General features: G+C 44.1%; 3 protein-coding genes across 9 annotated transcripts; all 3 read right to left on the bottom strand.

Annotated features, from left to right (window-relative positions):
• Positions 1-658: 658 nt before the first annotated feature.
• On the bottom strand, positions 659-5,033 carry LOC105895108 (Krueppel-like factor 9). The gene is made up of 2 exons (XM_012821681.2): positions 4,436-5,033; positions 659-3,174 (listed from the first exon to the last, which is right to left on the bottom strand). Exons 1-2 carry the CDS (start codon positions 4,917-4,919, stop codon positions 2,885-2,887), a joined length of 774 nt encoding a protein of 257 aa, XP_012677135.1. The 5' UTR covers positions 4,920-5,033; the 3' UTR covers positions 659-2,884.
• Positions 5,034-9,616: 4,583 nt separating this feature from the next.
• On the bottom strand, positions 9,617-16,194 carry abhd17ab (abhydrolase domain containing 17A, depalmitoylase b). Of its 6 annotated transcripts, XM_031574593.2 has the most exons (7): positions 15,962-16,194; positions 15,205-15,265; positions 15,072-15,095; positions 14,399-14,793; positions 12,745-12,939; positions 11,620-11,799; positions 9,618-10,442 (listed from the first exon to the last, which is right to left on the bottom strand). In XM_031574593.2, the coding sequence occupies exons 4-7, from the start codon at positions 14,785-14,787 to the stop codon at positions 10,217-10,219; spliced, it is 990 nt and encodes a 329-aa protein (XP_031430453.1). In that variant the 5' UTR covers positions 14,788-14,793; positions 15,072-15,095; positions 15,205-15,265; positions 15,962-16,194; the 3' UTR covers positions 9,618-10,216. The 6 variants fall into 6 exon arrangements, with proteins under 6 accessions (XP_031430454.1, XP_012677178.1, XP_031430453.1 ...); XM_031574594.2 differs by lacking the exon at positions 15,072-15,095 and having other exon boundaries at positions 9,617-10,442; XM_031574592.2 differs by having other exon boundaries at positions 15,205-16,194.
• A 2,935-nt stretch (positions 16,195-19,129) lies between these two features.
• On the bottom strand, positions 19,130-27,559 carry zgc:77486 (uncharacterized protein LOC405808 homolog). 2 transcript variants are annotated; one of them, XM_031574590.2, is made up of 6 exons: positions 27,287-27,559; positions 25,410-25,613; positions 24,990-25,095; positions 24,733-24,854; positions 23,989-24,096; positions 19,130-22,949 (listed from the first exon to the last, which is right to left on the bottom strand). In XM_031574590.2, the coding sequence occupies exons 2-6, from the start codon at positions 25,567-25,569 to the stop codon at positions 22,801-22,803; spliced, it is 645 nt and encodes a 214-aa protein (XP_031430450.1). In that variant the 5' UTR covers positions 25,570-25,613; positions 27,287-27,559; the 3' UTR covers positions 19,130-22,800. The 2 variants fall into 2 exon arrangements, with proteins under 2 accessions (XP_031430450.1, XP_031430449.1); XM_031574589.1 differs by lacking the exon at positions 27,287-27,559 and adding an exon at positions 27,187-27,276.
• Between the last annotated feature and the right edge of the window lie 424 nt (positions 27,560-27,983).

Genomic DNA, 27,983 nt, shown 5'->3' with positions numbered 1-27,983 from the left:
CCTCTACAGAAGATCGACTGCGCCATCTAGTGGACCTAAATGGCAAACAGAGGCAGACGGAACACACCCCAAGCAGATAGATGGTGGTGGTGTTGGTATGTCTCTACTCATTGCATCAGTCCCTCACACAGATATGAAATTATCAGTGGTGAAGGGGGCTATAAATCTCACAGGCTCTGCCTGCAACCACACGTTGGTTAACCCTTTGAAGAGCAGGTTTTCATTCCTGAATTCTGCCGTGCAGACCCAGAATTTACATTGCCCACCATTTTAAACAGTCACTTGATTCAGTGACAACCCTGGGTAAGTTAACAGAGAGTAAGTGGTTAACCTCCTAATAGAACAGCCCTATGGCTACAATCTCCTAGCAAAACAAAGCCATCGAGCCCTTCTACTTGATTTACCACTTACGCCAAGGTTAATTTTCCCAGGTTGGTTACTAAACCATGTACTTGGAACACCCCCATGATCGCACGCCTCAAACAACGGCAGACTCTGGAACGGACCCAACCCAGATGCGTGCCGTATCTGTGAGCAGACTCAGCTGCTGTAAATAATGGATACATTTCTGCTGATGCTAGCCCAAGGGCGTTCAGCATCACAAATCACACAGACAGACTTCTGGCACTGAATGAAAAATCACAGCAGTGAGAACGTCTTAAAACATATTTATTTTATTATTGCTTACAAAATATCTTGTTTTTGTTGTTTCTGACAGAAACTATGTACTATAGAGTATATACAAACCACAATATTAAAGTTGAAAAGAAAAAACAAACAAGAATATAAACGAGGTTCATAAAAAGAAGCAATAAACTAAGGACACAGCACACATCAACCCTGAGAACCAAAGGCGTCCATGATGTGACAATTACAGGAAGAACCAAAAAAAAAAAAAAGTGTCCTCTCTATGAGGTAAATGGTCGTATGGAATGGGTCACTTATAGATGAAAGAATGTTTACTGTACCACAAGTCTGAGATGTTCCCTACAATGCGTAACACAAGGTAAACAAACAATGATCTGCATCTTTTAAAGATTACCCTCAATCTGGAGTGCAGTTACTGCATCCTCCAACTAGAACTGGGATGTTCATATAAAAGGCTTGCCTGTGGCAAATATTTATTTGAAAGTATGTAACACTGTGTTGTTTTAACGAGTAACAGGTCCTTTGTAAGGCACTAAAGACAGAGGCTTTGCAGATTACGATTAGGCGTGACACCATTCACATTTGGTATAACACATGGCTTTGTTCCTCTCAAATGACCAGCTGTCTGAGAGCAGAAACCGGAGGGGATCTGAGAGCCTATACTAATAATTTAGAACAGACTTTAACTGATATTGAACTTTGAATGCCGTTTCAAAATGTGATGCGGTTCCAGGCCTATACCTAGTCCTCAGTGAAATAGAGCACAGCGTATAGAACACAGTATAAATCAGGGCAAAGACGGCCCCAAAAGAAACATACTGAACCGAACCCCAAATATACGAACAAGAAACTTGGGGGATAAAAATCTCTCCCATACCAGCCATTGTAACCTCTTCAAGCCAATTCAATTGTTCCCCTCATAGGACAGTCAGACACAGCATTTTGATGTGTGTTTGGGGCACCAGCTACTAAACATACGTTGCGAGAAAAATACCATGTAAACATGTCTTTCTCAAAATAAAACTACATGCATCTATACAAAAATATCCAAACATTGAATGTTGCAAAGGAAGCACATCGAAACAGCCGTATTTTGGGGGAAATTTTAGATACAGCTGGGATTGAATCACATAAAATGGGAAGACAGAGCTTCTCTTTTGACAGCAGCAGACAACGCCCCCTAGTGGTGACCTTATCAAGAGGCTGTCTACGCCTCTTTTCTTTTGTGAAGGGGGCGGTGGCAGTATTTGAGCTAGGCACAGCCAAACAAGGTACAATACCCACGCAACCACTTTTTAGGTTTTTTTCTATCTGACCATCACATGGTCTTAAAATGGGCAAAACAGAAAGGTTACAATTTCTCAGGTATAGCAGAGACCACGCATTTCACAACCAGCTGTTTTTCAGTTGGCTAGGACCAAAACATCAACAGGCAGTTGAGTTGTCATGGGATTAGAGGCAGGCAAACATTCCCTGAAAGATTTGTGCGTTTACCTTACCCCACAAATAGGTCTGAAAGCTTCGATCTGATTCCTTTCCATTAATTAAGGCAGTCCTTTATCGCACTTGATGAAGCACTTGGACCTCGGATGTTGACTATAGTGTACCTAGGGTTAGTCCTACAGTCCTTTGCTTCCTCCAACCACAAGTAAAGCAGGAAAAAAACAGCAGCTATATGAAAACTGATACACCATCAAAAACAGATCAATTTTAAATGTTTCTATTGCACCCTGAACTTATTATTACTTTTTTTTGCAATTGCACACACACAGGACCACGATGGTGCCATTCTAAGGTGTAAGCATCAATGAAAGAGGTACCTCCTGCTAGACTCCTGTGTGATACTACTACAAAGCATTTAGATGCTGGAAAGAGCTAGTATTTAATATTGACAGATATCCATCAACCTTTAGCTAGCTATAACTCCACCAAAGTAGAGCATTTCTCTTTAGAACAAACCTAATATAGGGGGCTAAAATGCTATTAACAGAGCAGCATTACTCTTATTACATCTACTGCAAAAGCTATGTGCTTAGACAGGAATATTTAAAACAATTTACCACTATGTAATCAACAGAATACTGATACTACATAACAAGTCTACATGTGCATACCATTCCACTGTATAATATCCAAAAAATCCACAATTACAGAACAACAACACCTATGTGAGGAGTTCTGTTGTTCCCTATAAAGAATGCACTCAGTCTATTGGTCTCCATGGACATCATTATTTTTAGGATAAATGGATGAATGGGACCTGGTGCCCCAAATCCAGGGCAACTGTATCCGTCTCCACCTTCACGCTGTCCTCCCGGACACCCTTGCGAGCAATCATGGAGGGCTTGAAGCCTGGGTGGCGACGCGCGTGCTTGACCAGGTGGTCACTGCGCATGAAGCGCTTGTCACACAGGGGACACAGGAAGCGTTTCTCGCCTGTGTGGGTCCTGATGTGGCGCGCCAGCTCGTCGGAACGTGCAAACCTCTTACCACAGTCGGCCCATGAGCAGGGGAATGGCCTCTCACCTGTACAACACAAACACACACACAGAGAAACACCCACTGGGTTATATGATGTGAGATGCACCACACCTAAACTAAAAGCAGTTCTGCTGCACCACAATTATAGTGACACCCTCCCAATTTATAGCCTTGTTCATATAAGATTTATGATGTGCCCTTGAAGGCAGTCCGGTGGTGAGTGAAGATCCGATTGCAACCTCAACCGTCTGTTACCATCCTAGTCATCTCTGAGCACTCTCCTAAGCTTGCTAGCACATGAACATATATGAAGTTGTCCCCTCTTAGCACTATTGTATAGAATAAGTATTTTGATGGAAATTTTGTTGATGAGAGGTGTTCAGTATACTCTGGTTTGGGCTTGGTCTAGATTACAGGATGAGGGGACAGATAATGACAATCTATCCTCTCCTCAGCTGTCTGCTTCCAAACCATTACTGGTCTCAGCCATCTTAGAGTCAGAAGCCATGTTGTAGTCAAGCACCCATAAATAACACATGGGAGAAGGACTCAAAAAGCAACAAGAGCCCTTTCAAGGCCCTCAGCTGAGGAAACACTGTGTGTTGTAACCAATAATTCACTTGTTTATTGTAGTCATAGGTTTAAAAGGACTAAATCCTATTAATTTGTGATGACGTGAGTTTACTGTACAAGTTCAACGGACTAGCAGTTCTGTAGCACTACTGAATTGTGGATATCGATGAGCACGGCCACCACCAAGATTGGCCAAGTGGCTTTTTGTATCCACCTGTGAGCTCTGCTGCAGTTTGCCACAATGAAACTTTCAGGTGCTTGTTAAGGCGTTCAACTGAAGTTGAACGTAAACAAACAAATAAATAAATAAATAAATAAATAAATAAATAAAGGATAATGTATTGATACTTGGGAGCAACGGTAAATCTGAACTGTGTATGACAATGTATACGAGGGTACTACATATATCCTTTTGTATCGCACATATCGATGGTGAGAACTCCATGAGATGTCGAGCTAGGGAAGCCTATTACTTGCGTTTGGATGCATTCGGCCACCACTGGTGTCTGCCCACAACGTGGACAGGGAATGGAAGGGCCACTAATACCGATAGATCGGTCCATTGTGTCAGGCAATTTAATATTCATCTGCGAATATCCAAAACAATTCAGAATATGATCCTGTTGGGGCAGTCTTGTGCACATTCTATGAAATGTCTTTATTTATTTGAGCGAGGTTTTCTAACATATAAGCAAGTGTACTTATGTCTCAGCAATCTTCATAGGCTACTAACCTGTATGTGTTCTCATATGTGCTTTAAGATGCGATGATTTGCCGTATGCTCGATCACAACCGCTGAATGTGCAGTGATGTCGCTTTAAATTCGGCGATCCGTTTAATAGTCCTCTCTGAACACTGGGCGTCGGTGTGGCGGAGGGGGTCATGTTGGGGGTCGCAGTAGTAGAATCAGACAGCGTGGTGTAGCCGCTTTCCCCACACGAGAAGTTATCGGATGAGTTGCTGCTCTCGGAGTTGACCGACATGGGTCGAAACTTTCCATGGAGACCGGTTAGAATCCCTGCCGCAGTGATAGCCCCGTCTTTCAATGTGTCACGAACTTCTCTGTCCTCCCTCGACCCCTCCGTTTCCCCAAGGGAGAGGTCCAGGGGCCCCAATGTGTTGGGGGGAACAGGGGTAGGGCGATGTAGGACTGGTCCACTAGATATGGACACCAGACACTCAGCAGCAAAGTAATCAGAATACGCAAACACTGCCATAACCTTTCACGAGATAGGGTCGTCAACGTGTCGAAAAGTAGGCTGCCGTGAAAAGATCGAGGTATCGCGTAATTCGACGTTAAATTGTAAAACTGAAGTTCAGTAAAGCGTGTTACGTACCATCCCTTTGTATCCGTATTTAGGAAGCGTCTCCCTCATGGCACTACCTACAATGTGCGTTGGAGAGGCCGGTCATTGTGTCTGAAAAACCGGTTTAATTGACGCTCTCGTTTTAGGGTAACACGCAGGGTGACGCCTTCTGACGTCTACTGTAGGAAGAAATGTTTCTGATGCGTTTTTTCCCCCCGAGGGGCACAGCGGATGAACGATGCTACACAACCCCACGCCCACTCCACTTCAAGTTCTGACGACACAGCCTTTAGCCAACGACAACAAAACTTACTTTACATTTCGATATATATTTGAGGATTTTTTTTTTAACTAGACAATTACCATTGGCAAGGATGTAATGTAAACGGACATGGTTCATGCCAATTTAAGAAACTCTAGGAATCTGTTGTCACAAACTCCGTAACGTTAGGTGCTCATGGGTAAATTCAGCAGTTTCATTGCATCCTTCAGACCTCGCTTTCCTTTAAAGGCCGAGTTCCGTGGACTTTTAACATAGTGACAAAGCCAACTTGAAAAACACTCCATATTCTTTGATAAATTCATTTTTCTCTATTTTTCCAGATTCAGCAGTACTCTATTAACTACAATAGAATATTTTTACTTGCATACGTGCCAGTATAAATAAAGAGCATTCTCTAAAAATGCTTTCCAGAGACCAGCTGGCTTAAGGCCACGGAAGGCCTCAATACTAAACACCATCCAGTCTGGGTTAATGTGTGCAACAGTAGGCTAGTCTCCCTCAGAACAGACACACATTTCCGCAACAGCTGGTGAACTGTGTGCAGTGCTGTTAGATCACTGAACATCACTGCCACCGCCTGCAGGACTGTGAGAACAATGCTCACAGAGAAGTGCTGTTGCATCGACTGAAGCTTAATCCACGTGCCAGGCGATTAGTGCATTTGTGTAGGAGCCCCGTGTATGTGCTCATGTGTGTTGTCTGCCAGGGCTGCGGTAGGAGTCGGTGTAGGAGGCGGTGAGGGGGCTTAAATCCCATCTGGCAGCCTTGCGCTCCTTCCTTCTCTGCTTCTGCCTCACACACTAACACACACACACACACAGAGAAGGGGTGGACAGACATGGGTCTCGTACTGGAGTAATTAAAAGGGACAGATAATTGGAATCTTTTTGTCACAGATAACAGCTAAGCCCATCTGTCCACCCGTGCAACCCCCTTCCTTCCCTCCTCCCCCATCCAAACTCCTACACCCCAACCCCCCGTCTCGCCTCTCTTAGCACCCATCCTCTAACGACACACACACACACAGTGTGACGGCTTCCCACACCGTGGGCTTCCACTCGCTTATAATGTTCTTTGTTTACTCAGGGCCACAAGGGACATGAAAAAAGCCCTGATGCGCTGCGGTATTAACCTTGATTTACAGTGGGTGGACCACACAGTAGGCAAACCAGGGCAGCAAGAAGAATAGGCGTGCACGGCTCAGAGGGCACGTTATTGAGCAGAAGCTACGTGAAACCTTGTAGACTATTTGCTGCAAAACACTGAGTATTTAATAGAGTAAACAATGACTTGCTATCCACCCTGGTGCCATTATAGTAGGCCAGGCTTTTCTGCAGGAAAAACAGCCAAGGAGGTTTATTAATCAATCCATGATTTTATTTCCTAAGATCTTCTGTTCAATTAATTCTGGAAAAGGAAAAAAAAGACATACATTTCTTTTTTAAACTAAAAAGGACAACTTGAAAATAACAATGCTTAAGTAGAATACAATAAAACACTCCAATCCCCAATTCCCTTGGTTCCCATCCCCAAAAGCAGAAAAAAACCTGCAAAATCTGCGAACAACTTTAAGTACAGTACATACATTTGAATAATAAAAAAAGACAATTCTCTATAACTTATCCTTTTTTTTCTTTGAACGAGATAAAAGAAAGAGTGTTTGCAAGCGTGTGTGTGTGTCTGGAGCTTCTCTGGCCCACCATGAGTGCACACACACTCCACCCCTCGTCCCACACATGCATGCTGTCTCTGCAAACCCTTCTAGACTCAGAGATCGGCTGTGTATTGCTTGCATCTTCCAGCAAATCCCTGGGCCCTCTGCTTCGGCAGCTGTTTAGATGCATGTCTGTATAACACACACCTATCTTCATTGGATCCTGGTTTGGCCTGTGTTAAATTCCCTTTCCATGCCACGACGCTGTAGTAGTGCGGTGGCAGTGGACTTCAGCTTTGATACCTGCGAGTCTTTGGTTCTGATGGATATCAACCCAGTAGAGGTGTCGTAATTGGTGGGAAAATATGTCGATGGGCGAGCATCAGACTTGGGTTTTGCCTTTGGTTGGGTACTTGGTTATTTACACAAATACTTCGAAAATCACAACCCAAAGTCCAATGAAAAAGACCTCAGTCAATCGATATGGAATCAACTGCACTGGTTATAGCCATGTGGTAGAAAAAATGATGGGGCTCCCAGGCTAAGTGAGGTGGACATTGAAAGCACCTGCATCATTCTCGGGCATCAATGCCCTTCATCATAGCATATTAACCAACAAATCAGAGCCAGCAAGGACTTGGTTGGGGTCTAGAGTCCAAATGCCCAGAACAGGAAGTGTCACTGCAAACCAATCCAAAAAAAGCATAGCGAGGACTTGAGTGTGAAACCAGGGACACTGATGCATACAGCATCGAGGAGACATGCTTGAAATCTACATAAAGGGAGGGTTTGGCCCTTTCATTCCATTTAGAGCGTTTGATCCTCGTCTTCAGCAGCAAATTCACTTAATACTTTATCCAGTTCAAACAGTTTAGTCTAAAGAAGGCTGACCCAGTTGCACACCACTGTGGCCATAGTCAGCATTGGCCTGGTGATTCACAATGACTTAGTGTCTTTTTTTTTTTTTTTGTAGACCTTTCAGTTTGACTAAATATTGTTTTTAAAATTGTCTTGAGTGTAATCCATACAATTCGACATGTTTTTGTCAAGAGATGAAAAGTAACAGAGCTCCCTTTTAAGGTGTGTACCAGGTGATAACTTGCCATTATTTTTCGTGAGATTTCTGGTGAGATATTTAGGTTAAAAATGTTGTCCTATCATGGGACAATTTACACATGTGGTTATACATTTCTAGATATACACTGTAGTGTTTCCCCCCCTCTGAAGTATGGGGGGGGGGGGGGGGTTCACAGATGAATAGGTGCAAATTTGAAACTTCATGACGGTACGGATCTAAAGACCATCAGGGATGTGATAAAAGTATCTGTTTAACATATAGCTATGCTTTACCACCAACAACAACCAAATGCTTCATAGACCTTAAATAAAACTGTACATAAACTAAAATATTTTTTATGCGTTCAATGTTGTCAAAAATAATAATACTACATCCAATTCTAAAGACAAACCTGCTGTCATTCTTCCAACTAGGAACAGGAAAAACTGGAAAACATTTCTGACATTTGCTGCCTCCACAGGACTGGCCATGAGACTGTTTTCTGGGACCAATATCTTCCCCCAAATCCACCATTTTCAAAAGAGACTATCTCTGTAAACCTGTTACTTGGATGCTTGCTTAACTTCACATATGGGCAGAATACAAAGACTACAAAAAGTGCACACAGCCAAACTCCAGCCGACAGAGATGCAGCAGTGTAGCATCCCTACAGCATGGTTACAGTCAGCCAAAACATGTTGCTATGCTACCATGATGAGAATTAGTTTTTCTGACACACAGTCAGAAGTGAAAGAAACGAACGCACTGAGCCTAAACAGCAGAGCCCAGTACTGTGTTTAGACTGCAATTTAGGCAGAGAGTCATTGGGACATCCCTAATTCAACAGGCATAATCTTATCAGTGTCTGCTATATTGGATTTAAATCATGTCTGGTGACCAGGTTATGATGAAACCAGGTGTAGGTCAAAATTAACTTGAATAGTGTTATATAGCTCTAACTCCACATTTGTTTTTCAGAACATTACTGTTAATATATTTAGAATAAGATAGCCATTCATTTTTCACAAAAAAAAAATTAAAAAGTATATAAAAAAAAGAACAGCCATGTCTACTTCTCCAGACAAACACAAGCTAGTTGTTAGGATGATAATCTTTTTGTGTTTGGTGGGCCTGGGGGAGGACGTCTATACTTGTCCAACAGCGATGGGGAAATTACAGGGTTAGTTTTCAATATTCTTGACAGTTGCCTGTTGCAATTAGGATGGAAAAGTAATGTTTAAGGCCTGCAATGGCTTAGTGATGAGCCAAAACGCAGGTCACGAAAGATTGCCCAACGGCCAGCCCCCCCACCCCACCCTCTTCAACTCCCCCCTCCCTCTCAGATCACTGACAGACCTCAGACAGAGGCAAAGCAACAACAGACAAAAGAGCCAGCCAGTGTGCTCGAGTTACCCCAGGAGTAGGGGCCAATATCACATGTCATCTCTGCCAAAGACACACGACACAAACACCTCTCCCCAGCTGGGAGGTGGGAGAGAGGAGGACGCAGTGAGGAAGAACTTTCTGCCCCCCAGGGCCGGTCTGTATCCCACATCAGAGAGAGGGCGTGTGGGGCGGGAGGCAGGGTTTGGGGGGGGGGGGGGGGGGGGGGGGGTGAAGAGAGACAGACGAGAGGGTGGACGAGACACATGAGCCGTGACGAGGCGAGAGAGGGCCTGAGGTGGTGTGTGTCCGCCCAGCCCGTGTCACCCTCCTTCTCCGTCACGCTGGGTCAGCTGGTGTAGACCAGGGGTGAAAGGGCAGGCCACTGCCCGCCATGACGTTACGAGATAATCAGCAAACGAAACAAAAACAAACTAAAAAATAAGAAGGCCAAAATAATAATAATAATAATAATAAAAAAAGACTATAACAGTGAGAGATAAAAAGATATTCACTCGTTCAGTTCTGAGTAAGTGGGCGGTCTGCACCATCCCCCTTCTCAGTGACACAAGAGGCCCACAGACAGACAGACAGAGACCGCCCACTCAGTCCCTCTCAGACGGGGAGTTGGAGAGTGTGTGTGTGTGTGTGTGTGTGTGTGTGTGTGTGTGTGTGTGTGAGAGAGAGGGAGAGAAAAACAGAGAGAGAGGGGTGGATTTAAACAGGCCTGGGCCCAGGAGGAGGCGGGGGAGAAAAAGGAGGGTGGCTGTGTGTGTGTGTGTGTGTGTGTGTGTGTGTGTGTGTGTGTGTGGGCTGGGGAGGGGTGGTTCTCAGGCATGCGGCGCTGCTAGCTCTGTGCCGATGAAGCGGCGCAGGCGCTCCAGGTACTGGCTGTAGAGTTCAATGTCGTTGTGCCCAGCGCCCTCCACCCACAGCGGCTCCACAGCCTTGGGGCAGCGCTCAAACAGGGCCAGCCCGTGGGAGAAGTCGATCACCTCATCCTCCGTACCGTGGATGATCAGTACCGGCGACGTGATCTTAGACACCTTCTCGATACTACATGGAGGGGAGAGGAGGAGTTGAAGGAAGGGACAGAGAGAGAGAGAAAAGAAAGAGAGAAAAGAAAGAGAGAGAAAGGTCAATGGAGGATTGACATCCTTGATTGAGGTCACATTTATGTCTCTTCAGATTATTAATCTGAATAATATTAACAAACTCAGTAATATTTTCATAATCGCTAACCATTATGCAGACACTTTTGACCATAAAGAATAATGGCATACCTACTCAGCATTTTTTGGGCAACATTAAAGACAAACACCCTGAATACATTCGACACTTTAAAGTTATTTGTCATGCTCTAAAATCTAACACCCCCCGATGCCCTTTGTCTCACTATTCTGACTGTGATGTTGCCCAACAATGCCGCTCAGTGCCCTGTAAGCCTTATTCTACAGTGATGGTGGAAAACCGAAGTCACACACTTTACCAGTGTTTGCTTTGCACTAGCAGTTGTGCTTGAGGAATGTACTCTTTGCGTCCTCAATGACCGGCTCACAACAACACAACACATCCCAAACCCTTGAAGGCAACATATGGGCAGGGCAACAAGTGCTCCCATCATATCACAGTGATTCACACCGACACACACACAGAATGACACAGTTGAGTGATTTTTTTCCGCTCCCAACCATCAGACAGCAAATGCTGGCTGCAGCTGCCTGTGCAGGAGTGCGCGTGTGTGTGTGTGTTTGTGTGCGCGTGCACAGACAGCAGGGCTGCTGTGGGTTACTGTGCGGTGTGCCGGACAGCTGGGCTAGGGGACTGGGTGACCCGGCGAGAAACAGAGTGGGCATTCAGCACAGCTGCAGCTCCAGCGCCAGCGGGCACCCCTCCGCCCAGCCTGGCACCGACCGCGTCGCTCCAGCCCAACTCCAATGGCCCGGGCACAGGCAGGGGTGAGTGAGTGCGCCCATATTGTAGTGGCTTTACAAATATGCACAGATGTCTACAGGCTCTTCAGTCAGTCAATACGCTCAATCACTACCAGCACCAGCAGTGACGTTGTGAATAACAACAGCACTGTGTGGAAATCTATGATGCACTATATTCCCAATCACAGGTGATAATGCTGATAATACTCTGACCTACTTTGGCGTAGGTCATTTTCATATGTCTGTGTGAAGACGCAAACTGATAGATCTTCACCAGGAAGAGAAGCGCAGACACTTACTTTGGGAAAGCGTCAAAGCAGTAGGTTTTCTTTGTGTCGGGGAAGGCCACCCGCATGCCCGAGGTTAGAGGGGAGTGCAAGACGACAGCTGCACACTCGTACCGCGACGCCAGGTCTACGGTAGGCACGGTGCCAATGCTCTGCCCGTACAGGATGATGTTCTCAGGACTGATGCCATACCTGTGGACAGCATAAAGAGACAAGGCATCAGAGGGCATGATAGTAAACAGAAAGACTATGAAACTATAAATGCAGAGATCCTATTCTTTCATTCATAACACTGCACAAAGCAAAAATCAGGATCAAGAATCAAGATCTGTTTGTGACTAAGCCGCATTCCAGGCAGCTTTCTTGGAAAGGCTAAAGGCGACTACATCGGACCCTTACTAGGAATGTTAACAGACCAGTCTCACCAAACCAAGCAGTTCTACACTAGGCTTGAAAAATGTGAAGCGTGCGCCAGCATTCAGTGTGAGATTCATTCAGTGTTCAGAAACGTAATTAGCCGCAACTAGTCTGCAATGCCATTTCCTGCATCAAAAGATCATATGCCTCTGAGATGACAGATTCAGGTTGATCAGCATCAACTTAAAGTGCATTCCAGGCTCACAATTCCAGGTAAACAGAGCACATAAACCTACTCCACCTGACCTGTACAGTATCATTTCTCCAGGTAGCTCTGCAAACAATGCACAAATCTAAAGGTAGGCATCTATATCAATATCATTCGTTTCAGCGCTATACACATATATAATGTAAAATACTTGAGTTCAAAGTGAACTTCCTGTGTCACAGTTTGGGTTAGGGTTTGGTGTGACCTAAAGCTATTTATACTTATCTAAATTAAGCCCTTTCAAAAGCTTTTTCATGTTAATCTAAGTAGAGTGTGCCTTGGGACGCCTCAAAATAAAATTGGGACTGACGCCATCACTCCTGATCCAGGGATTTTCCAAAATGATATGACACTGCCTCACAAACAAAGAATGACTCAACTTCCCAAAATCATCTCCAGATTCCAGGAGTACGGGAATAGGTCCTGTTCCTGATCTGCTGTGGGTCCGTCCCAGATCAGAGCCAGATGCGTGTCAGTTTCTTCCCTGGGTGAGACAGATGTCTGGGTCCTACCGTGTGCGTAGAGCCTGCCAGGCGGCATCGATGTCTGCGTAGAGGTTCTTCTCAGACGGCTTCCCTGTGCTGACGCCGTAGCCCGAGTAGTCGTAGGAGAAGATGTTGCAGTTGATCCGCGTGCCAAGGCCAATGTAGAAGCTGCTCATCTGTCCTAGATCCACCGCGTTGCCGTGGGAGAACAGGATGGTGAACCTGTAGGGAACGCAGAAAAGGGAGAGAGCGAGAGAGATCGATAGAGATAGAGAGACACACAGAGAATGATGCATCGCCTGTGGCATGGCTTCTTGCTCGTCAGTCTGGCTCACACCGTATTATCAAGAGTCTCTGAGTCGCAGGTCTTCTGGCCCGAAGGATGTCACTAATTACATGTGACTAATTAAACTGTTACCACAGGGCTTTTTTTTTTTTTTATATTACCAAACATGACAAAAATAATGGCACCTTTTCACCAGCACTTTTTTATTCATGCAGTATTAAACTGCATATACAGCATAAGTGTATATGCTTTCATTGCTACAAACAGAGTGTGTGCTGGTTGACTGTAGAGTACAATACTGTAGTAGGCTGGCCATGCAACTGGCAACAAAATCAAACCACTCTTGATTGAGTTTAACGAGTGTTTCTGGCTGTCCATACCACTGCGATTGAGTCACTGGTGGTGGTAGACAACATGAACGATCCATGATCATGACTTCCTTAAGATCTTTAAAAACGTCTTAGCATTGCTAAAACTAAAAACCACAGGGAAGTTTCCATTTCTTGACATTAGTTTTCCTAGAACACCAGTATGAGTGGAACGATTTTCACGTCCATATAAAAAGGATATTTCCATTCATTTCAGATCATGTAAAAAGTTCAAAACAATTCCTGACCATTCAAAAATCACTAACTACATGGTTTAGACTTCTCATTCAAGTGACCTTTTCTCAGACCACCTAGGAAAAGGGCATAGATTAGAATATAAATCCAGACTTCAGAATTTGCCTTTAATGATCATCTACATACTGAATTCAAAAGTGTCAAGGGTAAACAAGTCCGGCAACATGATTGCAAATGTTTATGTTGTTGTGCTAACATTAGTGACATCAGAACGACAGCTGCGTCAAACGTGTCGCCTGGGACACAACAATAGACTGTCAGTTGAGGAAAAGTAAGGTTAGAAACAGCTGACACAGCTAAGAAAACCAGGAAGTGGCACACATGTTGGGGGGGGGGGGGGCAGAACTGATGTAATGCAAATGAGTGCAGAGACAGGAAAGAAGGGGGTGAGCTTATCAGAGGAAGTCTGACAGGAGATGGGAGTCAAGACAAAAGGACCGAAAACAACCACGGATAGAGCAGCTCAAGCAGGAAAGAGATTCCCAGAGGTAACGCCTCTTGTGCATATGAAGGGAGAGAGACGCTGTGTTCACATCCTCAATCACCTAGTTTGGGGCTGAAGTGTGCCATAGTGGCTTTGACACATTTCAGGTTCTCATCTCTGCATTCTCTGTATACCTATCCACCCCCTACCTGTCTGTCTGTCTGTCTGTCTGTCTGTCTGTCTGTCTGTCTGTCTGTCTGTCTGTCTGTCTGTCTGTCTGTCTGTCTGTTTCTATCTCCACATCTGTCTTTTTACCATCCCTGTCCATTTCGTCTCGCTCATTCTCACCTGGCGGAGGGTGCGCAGCGGATGTACATGCAGCCCACTCTGTTGCCCCGGCTGGAGCGCGTGAGGAACACTTCCGTGGCGTCCAGCTCTCTCTGGGAGTACTGGAACTCCGCTCTCTCCGTGAGGTGCAACTTCCATCGACCCTCTCCGGCCGCACTGACGCCACCAGCCCCTGCGCTGCCCCCGCTTGTGCTTCCACCAGCCCCTCCTCCCCGCGACCTCAGGCTCGGCGCCGTGGCCGCACCCGCGGGCACAGACCCTGCCTCCAGGTCGGGCAGAAGGGCATAGGTGGGCTCCGGGGGCAGGAAGGCAAGCTTGGCAGCAATGCGGCTGGGGCAAGGAGGACAACAGAAGAGGCAGCACAGCTCGCTGACAGATAGGCCATTCATTATCCACTGTAGGAAGAGAGAGAAGACCACTGTTCACCGTTTACTCCTGCAAAACAAAAGGAACTCAGTGCCACAGCCACTGCTGGAGCGTGGGTGTACTATGTGTGGGATACTTAAAGCCCAGCGGGGACACTGAAACAGATCTGATGGTGGCATAACTAACTTTTGATATGGCACATGCATCAGCATTGAAACTTGCCATGTGTTTCACATGGATGTCATCAATTAAAAATCACATAATAGTGATAAAAGGATGTTATGACAAAGTAAACAAATACAATTACCTGATGTTGAAGTATTAGATATTCCTTTAATAAATAGAAAAGGGCGTGCTCAGGTTTTGTAGGTAAAAAAGTGTCAGTCTTAACGGTTGCATATGAAAGGCTCTGAGCACACACACACAAAAAAAAAGCCTACCACGTTCCAACTGGATTTCAGGACTGCACAAAAGCCTCGGTATCCAACAGCCTTAGAGCGTCTATATTTTACAAAACATGTACATAACGAATAGTTAAAGCTTCAGATAAAAGTAACTATTCCTCCTGGTAAGCTACAAAATGGAGAGCGGCAAACACCACAACATATGCTAAGTCAGCCCGCTGACGACTAAGGTAAGGTGTTTGTAAGCTACCGGCTGGGACAGCGACCCTTACTCATATCTGATCACAGAATTATGCTCACGTACGGGTCTGAGTCGGGAAAATAGAAGACAGACAGAAACTGGACGGAGTAAAACAGTCCCATAAACTAAGTACCTATTTGTCATAAAAAGGCTCAAGCTACAAAACTGACACTAATGTGGCTAAATAACTTACATTTCACGCTACAATGACGCTGGAGGGTAGCTATGGTTCAGTAACTACGAGACGGCAACGTTAGTGATATTAGCCAGTTTGCTGCCGCAAAAAAATGTTGACCTTCTTCACTTAGCTAGCTATTAACTTAAACGCTGGTTAGCGTGTAGACAAAGTGTCAAAGACACCGCTGTGACATTATAACAGAAGTTTACATTGGCACCGCTAAAACATCCGCATACAATTAATCCACATACATAGTGTCCGCTCGGTCCCTCAACCACATCAAGCCAAATCCGAATTTCTTAGCTACTCGTCTTGCTAAGTAGCTAGCTTGCAGAAAGCTATACCAGCTAGCTAGCATTTAGCCAGCAACAGACCTGAAAACACCGACTCCTCCGATAAGAAATCAATTCTTAGACAGCGAGGTTAACATGTCTTGTTTTACGATGAATCATATAACCTCTCAAATATCCGATTTTCGAATTACATATGCTGCCGGCGATCTTGAAGATCTGTTTCCTCCTGTCATTTATTAATCTGTTGGTCGGCTAATTGTGCAGTGTTTTTTTTCCACTCCTACTCTACCGCATCCGGAAATGACGGTGACATGACATTAGAGGAGGAGCTTCCCAAATGAAAATTTACATTTGGTTGTTGTCATAACCATAGATATATATAAAGGCTAGATGTCTCGTCCGCGTTGCCAGCCAACGGAGTCGAACGTCCGCACATGGCGGCCATCTTGCCCCAGGCAGCTCGCTCACCCATAACATTGTGTTGGTATTGGTATGTACTTTTTAAATAACCATAACTTGTTCAATTTTCAACCGATTTTTAAACGGGTTGGTTTGTTATAAACGTCAGAGATGTAGTTATGACACTGCATACTTATGAATAATTATGTTATTTTCTTAAAAATATCCCAAAAGCATCCCGAATTATAACCACGTTAATAACGTTTGTAAGAAACCAAACCATTTGTAAATCCGTTGAAAATTGAGCAAGTTATGGTTATTTAAAAAGTACATACCACTACCAACACAATGTTATGGGTGAGCGAGCTGCCTGGGGCAAGATGGCCGCCATGTGCGGACGTTCGGCTCCGTTGGACGAGACATCTAGCCTTTATATATATATCTATGGTCATAACCATCCGACTCGTAAAATGTGCCCCGTAGGTATTAACATTGAGATCGTGTCGAAAGATTTCAAGGTTTTAGTTTGGTCATTTAGATTTAAGCACTCAATCACGAGCTAAGGGTAGTGATTATGGTATTCAGTGACTAGCAAATCATTCATACACAAACAAGGGCTATAAGGAGAATATCAGTTGTTGCAGCAGATGGGTAGTGAGAGCGGGGAAGAACTACATTCCTTTCGTGGGTAGTTAATAGATTTTCTGTAGATGTATTCTTGGGCTTAAAAGGGAAGGTTTTGCATTTCGATCGTTACCCTAAAATCAAAACGAACATAAGCTACTTTTAAGTTGTCATGTAGCCTGTATTTCTTGACAAGTTTATGGTTAACATTTCAGATGTTTCTTTTAAACTGACGTTTTCCCCTAATAATTCTATTCGTATGAAGAACGAATTTTCTTGTTTCAAACTTTGAGCTGGCGGTTTAAAGTCGCTTTTGGAATAGTGAGAAGGTGGGAAAGTTAAACGCAGACAGAATGAGTAATAGTTCTTGATAGTCTGCATATGTGCAAGAGCATGTTTAGGCCAGAGGTGATAAGAAGGGTCGAACTATGCTTCTTTCGACTTTGTGCAAAACAGACATCCCTGCAAGACAGCTCTAGACTTATTTCTAGACAACTCCGGATAAGTCTCTTAAAGGTCTATCCATCCCCATTACCTCGTGTTTTCCTGTGGGGTTGATACTAACTGTTATATATTAAATATACTTCAGAATTTGCTAGAGTTAGAGATACTCCTGGGTGCTGAGGTATATTCCGGTCTCCTTAAGACAAAACATAAACATAGAGAAACTCCTGTCTAGTCGAATTTTAATAATAATAAAAAATGGGAAAACAGGTATCTAAATTGAAGATATACAATGGGTAAATATGGCTAATATCTAATTAAAAAACTGATCTCGCATTACTGAGGTGCCTTGACCAGGGAAATTCCCTGGCCTCAACCTCCTCACAAAACGAGTGAGACGGGGGACCCCTGGTCGGGCTCGGGTTGACTCAGCATTGCAATAGTAATAAATAAAGCGTTGTGTGGCTGTGGGTAGCATTCCTTTATACACATATGGGGCTTCACGGATTTAACACTTTCTGTTAAGGCCTCTCAGTAAAGCCATAAAACATGAATACTATAGAATATAAACTTTTAATTTTTAATCTCTCATTTTAAGTGGTCGTCAGAGTGAGCACTTAAATTTGCTGAGGCAGATTAGAGAATAGCCATTTTCCCATTGGATATCTTACAAATATGAACATATACTCACCTCTGGTCTTGTAGTGGTTATGAAACACACAGGGGTCTAAACAATAACAAAATACATATTATGTAGGAATTTCCAGGCACAAAATATGTGTTGTAGGTTTGTTTCCTCAAGGGCTAGACTCTGACCAAGACAGAGCAGAAATAACCAACTGTTGCTGCAGCAACTTCCCCCACCGTGACAACAGCAGATTTTATTTTGTGGTCATCATGCCACATACTTCAGTGTTTGTTGGACACTTGGCTTACATGCAAAGAGTGAATGTCACATGAGCTGTAAGGGTTGGTTGTGGCTTACAACAGCTGATAAAGCAATAAAAAGCCACAAAGGACAATCATTGATTGGGGGCTGTACAAGAAACTCCTCTTCAACAAAGTATTTATTTTTATTGGGGGCCAAGCAGCGAAGCTGCGTAGCCACCAACGGTGTTTCTAACTTTCCTTATTAATCTTTTTTTCTTTTATAATCTGCCATTGGAGCTTGTGGCAGCCCCTAGAACCGTATCGTAAAAAGGTCTGATTGGGGACAGTCCCCTGATTCTTTTCACCAAGTTTCATATGCACCTCGAGCACTCTCGCGACACTAATGAATGAAGTTGGAGGTGCGTTTATGCACAACACTTTTGAACCATATGCCCGATTAAGTACCGTCCTTTTCAATTTCAGCCATATTGGATTTTGTGAACAAACTATTTCTTTCCAATCTTCAGAATAAACCTCAAAAAAGTTATCAAATGATTTTGTGCCTCTGTCACAGCCACTCCAAATCATCGACAAAGCCACCAAACAGGAAGTGAGGTCATATCTCAGCAACACTTTGATGTATCAAACCCAAACGTGGACTGTGGTTGGCTAGTCAAGCAAATAAGGATAACCGTGTTATAAGCAAAACCGTGTTTTACCAAATAAGTTTTGATGTGTTGGCCTTATAGAAGTGGTTATGTCTGGTGATATCCCAAAGACAGGACAGGACAGGACAGTTAACATCAACTTTTTTGTGAGTACATACAGCCATGCCCTTAACAAGTTTCCATTAAAACTCTGGCCTGCTTGCCTCCCTCATATAATACAAGTAAAACACAGAAGGCAACCATGTAAATTTAAAATAAACTTTGTGATTTTATTGTTTTATGCTTATTCTTGCACATCATACAATCCTAAGTTTGAAAAGAAAAAAATATATATAACTGGAGGTGTCTCTGGAGACTGGTGTGTCAAAGGAACTGGTTGCTCTGGGCCTTTTGATATTCTCTGCTGGACAGGTCACTGAACTCAAACGGTCATTAATTGTTTTGATGTACAGAGGAGAGAAAGCAAGACTGAAATGTCTCTTGGTATGGGTACTGTTTGATCCCGTTAAGCCAAAAGGTTGCTTATAATGGCTTCCGCAGCACTTGGACTCTGGTGGTATCTAAGGTAGTAGAGGTATGAGTGCAAAATGGATGGTTGGACTTCCAGATTTTTAAAAAGACTGCCTGGCAGAGGGTGGCTATCAGATGAGACGGGCAAATCATGTAATTAGGCTGACAGAAGAAGAACAGAAGGCCGCATGAAAAGCTAAGGATAGTGGCTGTTTGCCCACTCGCCCGCCTACCACAGGGCCTCGACACGGTCAATTCCACAGCTAAGGACAGCACAGTTAGCATGGATCCTGACAGCCCCAGTGGCTACATTCACATTATTCCTGTGCAACTCTTTCCCAAGGAGGCGTAGCCCAAAGAGGGGCAACACGCATGACATCAAAGACATTTGTCCCCGTTTGAATAATACCAACCAAAACACAGGCTGACACACTGCCTACCACACGGTTCAGCCAAGCATTTCAAATCCAGAGTCACTTCGCCTCAACACTGAAAGCACATCATATACTTTTCTGGACAGAAACAGATTATTGGATCAGGATTTATGCCTCTTTAAAGCTAAGAGAGGAGTGAGCAACAGCAGTGAGAGTTATTTGCCGTCCTTCACACTCTCCTTGACCTGCTACCTAGAGGAGTCTACGTTGATATGAAGGTTGGGGGGGTCTGATCCCTTGTCTTCGCACAGTCCACAGTCTTTGCCTGAAACAGGCGCAGGCAACCTCACTCCCTCCATGCCAAGTCACTGAGCCACTTAGTCTTCGCACTAAGTCTTTCTTTAGCTGGCAACGCAACTGAGGATAACACCCCAATCAAAGATCAGTCTAAATTAAGTCCTTGCTCGTTCCTGTTTCCATAAAAGGTCATTTGGTTCAGACCACGTCGGATGGACCTCAAACCATCAAACGAAACGACATTATTATGGTTCATTCTTTCTTTCTTTGTCCGTTCTGCATCCACGATCCGAGCAAATTGGTTGCCCTGTCTGAGGTAAATGTCCTGCCACACAAAATATCTTGACAAGTATCAGAAAATAAAGACTGAGGTCATGTCCTTCGCTTCTCTGGCAATTTTTTTCTTTTAAATATGTTCTCTGACCAATAGCACTGATCAGCCAATTCTGGCAAACCCTTCTGGAGCAGAATGAATGTTGTTAGTTTGAGATGGGTCTTGATGGATGAGTCACTGAAAATGTGCACATCTGAAATCACAGGGGACAAACCTGGCAAGACAATGTTAAAAACAAACACCCACCCACTTCTAACCCACATCCCAGCCCTTTGAAAAGAAAGAAACCCACCCTCTGGAAACAGGACACAGTCATAACCTGGGAGGAAAGAAATATATAGAAATGGGGACACCACTGTACTTCTCTCCGCTCTTATGGGTAATTTGACAAACACTATACACATACACACACACACACACACACATACATACATTAATGTTCTCATTTCCCAATCTCATTGACCCCACCCCCAATATTACCATATAACATTCTACGTTAGGATACTGTAAACTAAATGAATAGTAGCCAGATGGTATTTACATCGGAGAGCATAGCAGTGTCATTAATTTTGGCCTGTAGTTCTGCGAGTCGGCTCCATGCACTTGAATGAATGCAGTATGCAAATCTTTTACATTCTTGCTTGTTTCTAATGGCGCACACTCAAGTAAGGGAGTCCTTCCAAGGTGGCCAGATTCAGTCCAGCTTCAGCTGCAATCAGGGTTAGCAGAAACAAACACAGCCGAGTCTGCATGGGCATGCAACTCTACGTTTTTTTTTTTTTTTTCTTCCTCTTTACACTACCTGGAAGTGGATGCATCTTCCTTGAGGACTTTGTTAAAGCATAGAGTACAGTACAACTGTTGACATGTTGAGATACATACAGATTCATGGCTAGAACGGAAGCAGAATCACACTCAGGACAAATTGTCGGTTATCATTCATTGGTCTGCTGGTGAAAATCAAACATGAAGGATTAAAGATGCTGTAGTTGTCCCTTAGTTCCATGATTCTGCAGGTAACGGTTAAACAGGTGCACCGCAATGCATCCATTGCAGGCTACATATCCACTGCCACAAGCAACAGCCTGCTAGTTCCTCCATAAGTGTAAGATCGGGTTTGGGACTGAATGCTTCAATTTTTGCACTTTTTATACTGCTGTTGTGCTCATAGACTGAAACATTTTATATTATGTTGTGCTTTGATCCGGGATATAGTGTCTACTTCTGCCCAGGCTCCTTATGTTGGTTGAAGATATTAACAGGACCCTATTCATAATCACATAGTAGAATTTGTATACATATATTTCGTCAAATGGTTACATAATCAGATGAAAATGGTTGAATATAATCAAAAGACTAAGAACAAATCTTTTCTTTTTTCCTGACACATCCTGCCAATCCTCCAGAACCAGCCAAATGATAATAAAAAAATAAATAGAATGCAATCACACAATTCAAGCTAACTACAATATATTAATATAGATCTTCTGAAGTCATACGCTCATTAAAACAGAAAGGGAGGGGGGAGAAAAAAAAACTGAACTCACTCACTCATTTATGTCAAAGCTCGCTCTCTCTCTCTTTCTCTCTCAACACACCAAACCCCACTCCCTCCCTCCGATAACTGTCCATGCACCCCACATTAGTATGATGTATGATAAGTCAATATATCAAAGACAAACAGTTTCTGTAAATGCACAGGCTGGGGATATCTGACATGGTAATGAATAATTCACTAGATAAACAAAAAAGAAAAGAAATAGAAAAAAAGGAGAGAAGGGGGAAGGGGCTGATGTGACAGTGGCTGGATATAGGCTTCTTGTTTGAGAGTTCTTGCGTATGCAAGCATCGTAGTAAAGCCTGGCTCTATCATAGCAAGCTCCCGCAGGCCTGTCACATCCCCATAGCGTGGATTTTTCCCAATCCCAACTCCCAAGTCTTTGTCCATGCCTGGATCGCTTATCCCAGTCTCTTATAACTACTGCCGAGGGATAACATGAAAACCAACTGGCAAAAAAAAAGGAAAAAGGGTAAAATCTAAATGTCTTCCCTCCCCGAAGCAGACTACTGTCCACCAAACCCGACTGTACTCTCCCTGACTCTCAAGCAAAAACAAACACACACACACACACACACACACACACACACACACACACACACACACACACACACACACACAAAATGGTCAGTCACTCATTCACACGTCCACTCCAGGAGAGAAAGGGAGAGACTGGTGAAGGGAACGGCTGGACTAGGGCCATAACACTGCAAAGCCCACCCACCTTATCCTACCATGAATAAATGAAGCCATTTTATCAGGTATTATCTGTGCCGCCATTGTTCCAAACTAGCAGGTCAAACGTTTGTTTTCATTTCGATCTTTTTCATCGTTCGCAGTCCTCATAACTTCTGGATCTTCTCGGCCACCACGATGGGGTTCTCCTTGCGGATGCGGGCGGCCGCGGCACCTCGGTAGTCGTAGGGACAGTCGTGTTTGTCAGAGTAGCGGTGGATGGCACAGAACAGGTTGCCACAGCGACAGTCAAAGCCTGTACCAAGAGGTAGGGTCAAATATTTAACTCAGAAAATAAACATTTCACTCACCAGACCATCCATATTCCAAGCCCCACCTCTCACTTGTTGGCAACATCAACCTTTTTGAACTACATGAAAAGTTAGAGCCAATTCTAGAATAACTACTCTGCTCACTTATGAACAATGACCAGACCCTATCCCTATTGGCACAGGGCTCCATTTTGATGAGAAGGCAGGCAGACGGGCAGCTGAGTGGCCCCGATTTCTGCCTGTTCCTCAAATGGAGTGTGCTGAGGAGAAGGGTTAAGCACTGCCTGGCTGACTTGGAGCAGAGGCCGTGAGGCGCTGCCGTAGGAAGGTACGAGTCGGCAGCGCCACGCGAAATGCACCATTGACCTGCAGTATGCTGCCTGACATCAGCAGCCCTCTCAGGGAGAGAGACACTCACTAGCCCACTCACACACAGGGTGAGTGAGGTTAGGCTGCGGTGCACACAGAGGTGCTAGTTGCTCTGCAGTGAGGAAGCATTTCCATTCAGTCGTCCAAAATGTAAATACTGTATTTAATTGATAAGTGAGCATGGTTGAGGATAAAGCTGATATATTAGTATTCACTGGCTTCCATTTACTCAATGACTCCATTCTATTTTTGCAAAGGCCTCGATAAAGCCCTTGTGTACTGATTCTCAAATAGATGAGCCAGGCCTTTCAGGACACACTGAATACAAGAATAGCTTTAATTTTACAAACATTTACAAATGGCTTCACCTACGATGCCAAGCTCTCCTATATCTTCCTCTTACTGGATATGAAAGGAAATCTCATGAGTGCAGGTGTTTCTCTCACAAAATGTTCTGTAAACAGTCCAAAACTACTACCTGAGAAGACAGAGTGTGGTTTGGGAACCATGCATATGCGTTCACTGTACAAGAACCCATCAGCAGCTACTGCCAAGAGCTAAATTAAAAGCTTACTACTGCAGTTTTGGGAAGATCCCAAGAACGCTTTGAAGTGGATCATAAATAAAAGGCAGAAGCCTTGCACACCATCTCACCTGTGAGGCCAACTTTTTTCCGGCAGGTAAAGCAACGGTTCTTCTTCTTGTTTTTGTCGGGTGTCTGGTCTCCGTCAGAGGAGGCCTGTGCTGATTCTCCAACAGGTCCTTTAAAACATCAGATACCGTCACTGAGAGAATGACTTTCTAAGAAAGACATCAAGGCATAGCAATTAGTAAAACTGAATACAATTACTAACATTTCTTATTTTCACTTTCCTTGATGGATTTGGAGAATTTGGAGCAATCAAGAACACAATCAATACTATATCAATTCAGTATGATTTAGTTGCTACTGAACTTGCTACATATGTGTTCACATCATCGGAGAGCTCTCCTATAACGGAATGCAGGTCCAGATGGCCTCCACAGCTGGAAGACGAGGCTGTGCAGGTGGTTAGCATATTGAGAACAACATATGACAGCCAGAGTGCTTATCTTTGACCTTCACTCCAACATAACCAATAACTTGTTGCTTCTTGTTTGCAACAAAGACCTGGTTGAATTTAGAATGCAGAATCCTTGTTACACAATTGACCTTTTTAAGCGTGTGCAACTGTTCTGGGTGACAGTGACAACAAGGACCTGGTTTAATTCAGAGTACAGACTCCTTGTTATGTAATTGACCTTTTTACGTATCTGCAACTACTCTATGTGTTTGACATAGGAAGGATGTGTACACACAGTGTGGATGCAGAATGATAAACACGAGGAAGAGGGGGCCACAGGAGAACTGGATCTAACCTGACGATTTAGATGAGCTCTCCTCCTCTTCCTCATCCACGTCGGCCCGGTCCGAATCGGTAGCAGCAGTGTCCTGGGAGATGCTCATGGCTGTCATCTGTTGGGTTACTGGGCTGGGTGAACTATCCCCACAGAGAAAGGAAGACACACATCAAGAAGACCATTCAGTTATGGCACACAAGAGTTCAAGTGTCTTATGGGGATTTTTAGAGGTTGTCAGCTTGTTCAAGGGAAGGAAACAAGAGTAACTCCTGTACCTAGACGTCCTTTCTTCAGGCTGAACAGCCCCTTCTGTGGCGGGAGCCGGAATGTTCTCCACAGACACACTTGAAGCTCCCGGGGACCCCACCGGCGACGTAGAGGCTAGTTAAACATACACAAGAGCCACATTCAATTTTAACAACAAAGACAGAGTTTGGAGACACCATCTAACAACACAATCAATGCTAGTTTAAAGCACATTGAGAGTCGGATGGATTAACTTAGCGATCCAGAGTTTCCCAAATCAGCATATGTGTTGGGATTTTGTTTGGATGGACAAACAAAACAAAAATAAATTAAAACAAAACCCTCTCTTGCTGACTAATGCCAGGACTGGCAGCCAGGGGGCTACCCTTTTCTCCAGCCCCTTTTAGCAGGCCCACCACCCTCTCTGGGTCCTTCTCCCATCTTCCTACCTTTTTCACCTGGAGGGCTGGAACGCCCTCCTCCCTGTTGCCTCTGCAGGTGTTCCTTGTAGCAGACCGAGCACATGCCATTGGTGCGAGGATTACCATAGAAACCACAGCCCATAGCGCAAAGCATTGGCACCTGCGTCTGATTGGTCTCCTGAGCCATGCTCTGTCTCACAAAAGGGGTAAGGGGGATGGGAGAGGACAGTCCTGGAAACGGGGTTGAAGAGTTAGACAAACTAGCACCCACTAGCTTACAGATGTTAACAACTGTACAGTTTGCTAAAAGAGCTTGGAGATCGGCATTGGAGCATGGCAGCAGTTCTAACTAGAATGGCAAGAGCTAGTATATGAAATGTAAAGAAATGTAAGGTTTGGGGTGATCATGAGATGCCACCACAACTGGTTCAGATGGAACTGGTACAGTTTTTCTGTCCACAGACGAGTTGCTATGACACTTATTGGTACATGAATGGAACCAGAGACTGATAGAGAGGAGTTACCTCGCAGAAAACTAAGCTTCTGTCAAACACTGGCAGTACTATTTCACAGTACACAAAAACAAATCCTTGAAATTCTAACCATTTAACCCCCCCACCCCAAAGAGTGTAGGTATGCCCCACATCGACAACGGGAGAAATCCCAACATTTATTTTTGAGTTTGGCCGCTGGCTGAATTTACCATGCTGTCATAATAACACAAACGAGGTGTAAAGGGAATTTCTGCTGCTGGAGTGGAATTTCAGTGATCAACAAAAACTGACATGTAGGACAACCTGGAAACGTTCAAAACAAGAAGTGTCCGTTTTCTTGATGGAGGGGACTTATCTGCATGTAACGTACTGTGAAACACAGGGAAACAAAAACCTCGCCTGACAACCCCCATTGTTCAAACGTTGGGGAAAACGTTAGCTCGTCAAGTTGTTTGCAAGCTACCAACAATACCTTCCCTAACCTGGCAGACATAGCTACACAGGCAAACACTCATCAGTCCATCTCACCTACTTAGCCAGCTTGGCTACCAAGTGACAAGTGCATATAATGATTCAAAGCCCAACGAGGGAGTAAATAAAAGAAACAACCAACCAAGTTAACGAGTGTGATGATTGTTAAAATTGTACATCTTAGTAATAACTTGATAAAGATACGAGTCAACACACAAAGGGACCTAGAATTGCTATCTGGCGTCGAAGCCAACTAGGTAACGTCCGTTGGTTTGAAAAGCAAGGAAGGGCTTTCTTAAATTGTCAGGACCGAGGTGGTTAGACATTGAACACTAATAAGCACAAAGCCAACTTTCATAATGTTACAGCTAGCGTTGAGGTAGTATATGAAATATGCCCCTGGGTGGCTGCCAAATTGTTTGGTAGCGACTCAAACCTTTCTGGGACAACGGGCTAGCGAACATTAGCCAACTAGCCTTGCTAACTAAAGCTGAAGATGATTGAGGAGTAGCTAGCTACACCAACACCCCCCCAGGTTTGTCCGCAATTCGGAAAAACATTTTTGTCTTTGGCTCGATTATTATCTGACCGAAGTAAAGAACCAAATATGACAGTAACACTAAACCGTCGAACGCATTACGTACAATACTCATGAAGGCAAACTGTATCAAAACTCAGCGTATACTATAGATAGTTACACGTTGAATTAGTTTTCTTCCAAGTCGCTACCATGGCGAAATTTGACTATCGCTGGCTGTCTAACTAGCTAGCTAGCGAGGTTAGCTAACGTTAGCTGTTGTTGAACAAGAATTAGCCAGCTGGTTAGGTCGGTCGCTAACCATGCAAGTGATGGCACGCAGACAGACGGGAATCTATCCCAAAATGTATCAGCACACCCATATCAAACTTTCTCCGCTTCATATTTTTAATCAACATTACCTGTAATACACAGTAATCGACGACCTTGATCCTTAGAAATACACTGGTAGCTAATCAGCTCCGTCTGTGCGCGCGGCCTTCTGTCCACTGCTAGGTCCCGTCATTCCAAACAACGACCGTGACGTCACTCTAAAGCAACAATTCATTCTATCATACAAGTCATATAAAACTAAAAATAATGTAAAGCACAAAACTGGATAACCATGTTGCAGTTAAAACCTCTTCAACAACTCAAATAAGAAAGGGCGGTTCATATAGACAGTACCATTTTTCAGCACATCCCAGTAAAAAAAAAAAAGCCACAATGCACCTTTCACTAGATCAGTAAACATTCTGGAATGGGCACGCTGCATTTCATCAATGCACAACACTGGCCAAAAGAAAAGCGACGCATCACATGCCACTGTGTTATTCTCCTGCAAGTCCGGTTGTGAGAGTGGGTCAAGAAAGAACAAGAACATGCATTGTACCCCGTCAAGAAAACCTTAGTGTCTTTATCATCATCTGCTTTATGATAAATAACTAATCATTTTCAAAAGCATAGCCTATGTGAACATCATCGATTCATCGAAAGTAGTGAGGTGGTGGCCCCAAGGACACCCATTGGACACCCATTTCATATGTAGGCTATGTGCAATTTTGCAGGTGTCGTATGTTTGGTGTCAGGTGCAGGTGTCATATCACACTTAACCATTAA

Source organism: Clupea harengus, chromosome 10 (genome assembly GCF_900700415.2).
Source record: "Clupea harengus chromosome 10, Ch_v2.0.2, whole genome shotgun sequence".
NCBI classification, from domain to species: domain Eukaryota; kingdom Metazoa; phylum Chordata; class Actinopteri; order Clupeiformes; family Clupeidae; genus Clupea; species Clupea harengus.
Note: the sequence above shows the minus strand (reverse complement) of the source record. Positions and strands in the feature narration are given on the sequence as shown.

Coding starts and splice junctions, on each gene's coding strand:
- LOC105895108 (XM_012821681.2), bottom strand. CDS start 4,919: ATGGCAGTGTTTGCGTATTCTGATTACTTTGCTGCTGAGTGTCTGGTG. Junction 3,175..4,435: donor ACATATGAGAACACATACAG/GTTAGTAGCCTA, acceptor TGTGTTGTACAG/GTGAGAGGCCATTCCCCTGC.
- abhd17ab (XM_012821724.3), bottom strand. CDS start 14,787: ATGAATGGCCTATCTGTCAGCGAGCTGTGCTGCCTCTTCTGTTGTCCT. Junction 11,800..12,744: donor TGGCAGGCTCTACGCACACG/GTAGGACCCAGA, acceptor TGCTGTCCACAG/GTATGGCATCAGTCCTGAGA. Junction 10,443..11,619: donor TGCTTTGACGCTTTCCCAAA/GTAAGTGTCTGC, acceptor CCCTCCATGTAG/TATCGAGAAGGTGTCTAAGA.
- zgc:77486 (XM_031574589.1), bottom strand. CDS start 27,268: ATGAAGCGGAGAAAGTTTGATATGGGTGTGCTGATACATTTTGGGATA. Junction 24,097..24,732: donor GAGCTCATCTAAATCGTCAG/GTTAGATCCAGT, acceptor GATGTTTTAAAG/GACCTGTTGGAGAATCAGCA. Junction 22,950..23,988: donor GAAAAAAGTTGGCCTCACAG/GTGAGATGGTGT, acceptor CTCTTGGTACAG/GCTTTGACTGTCGCTGTGGC.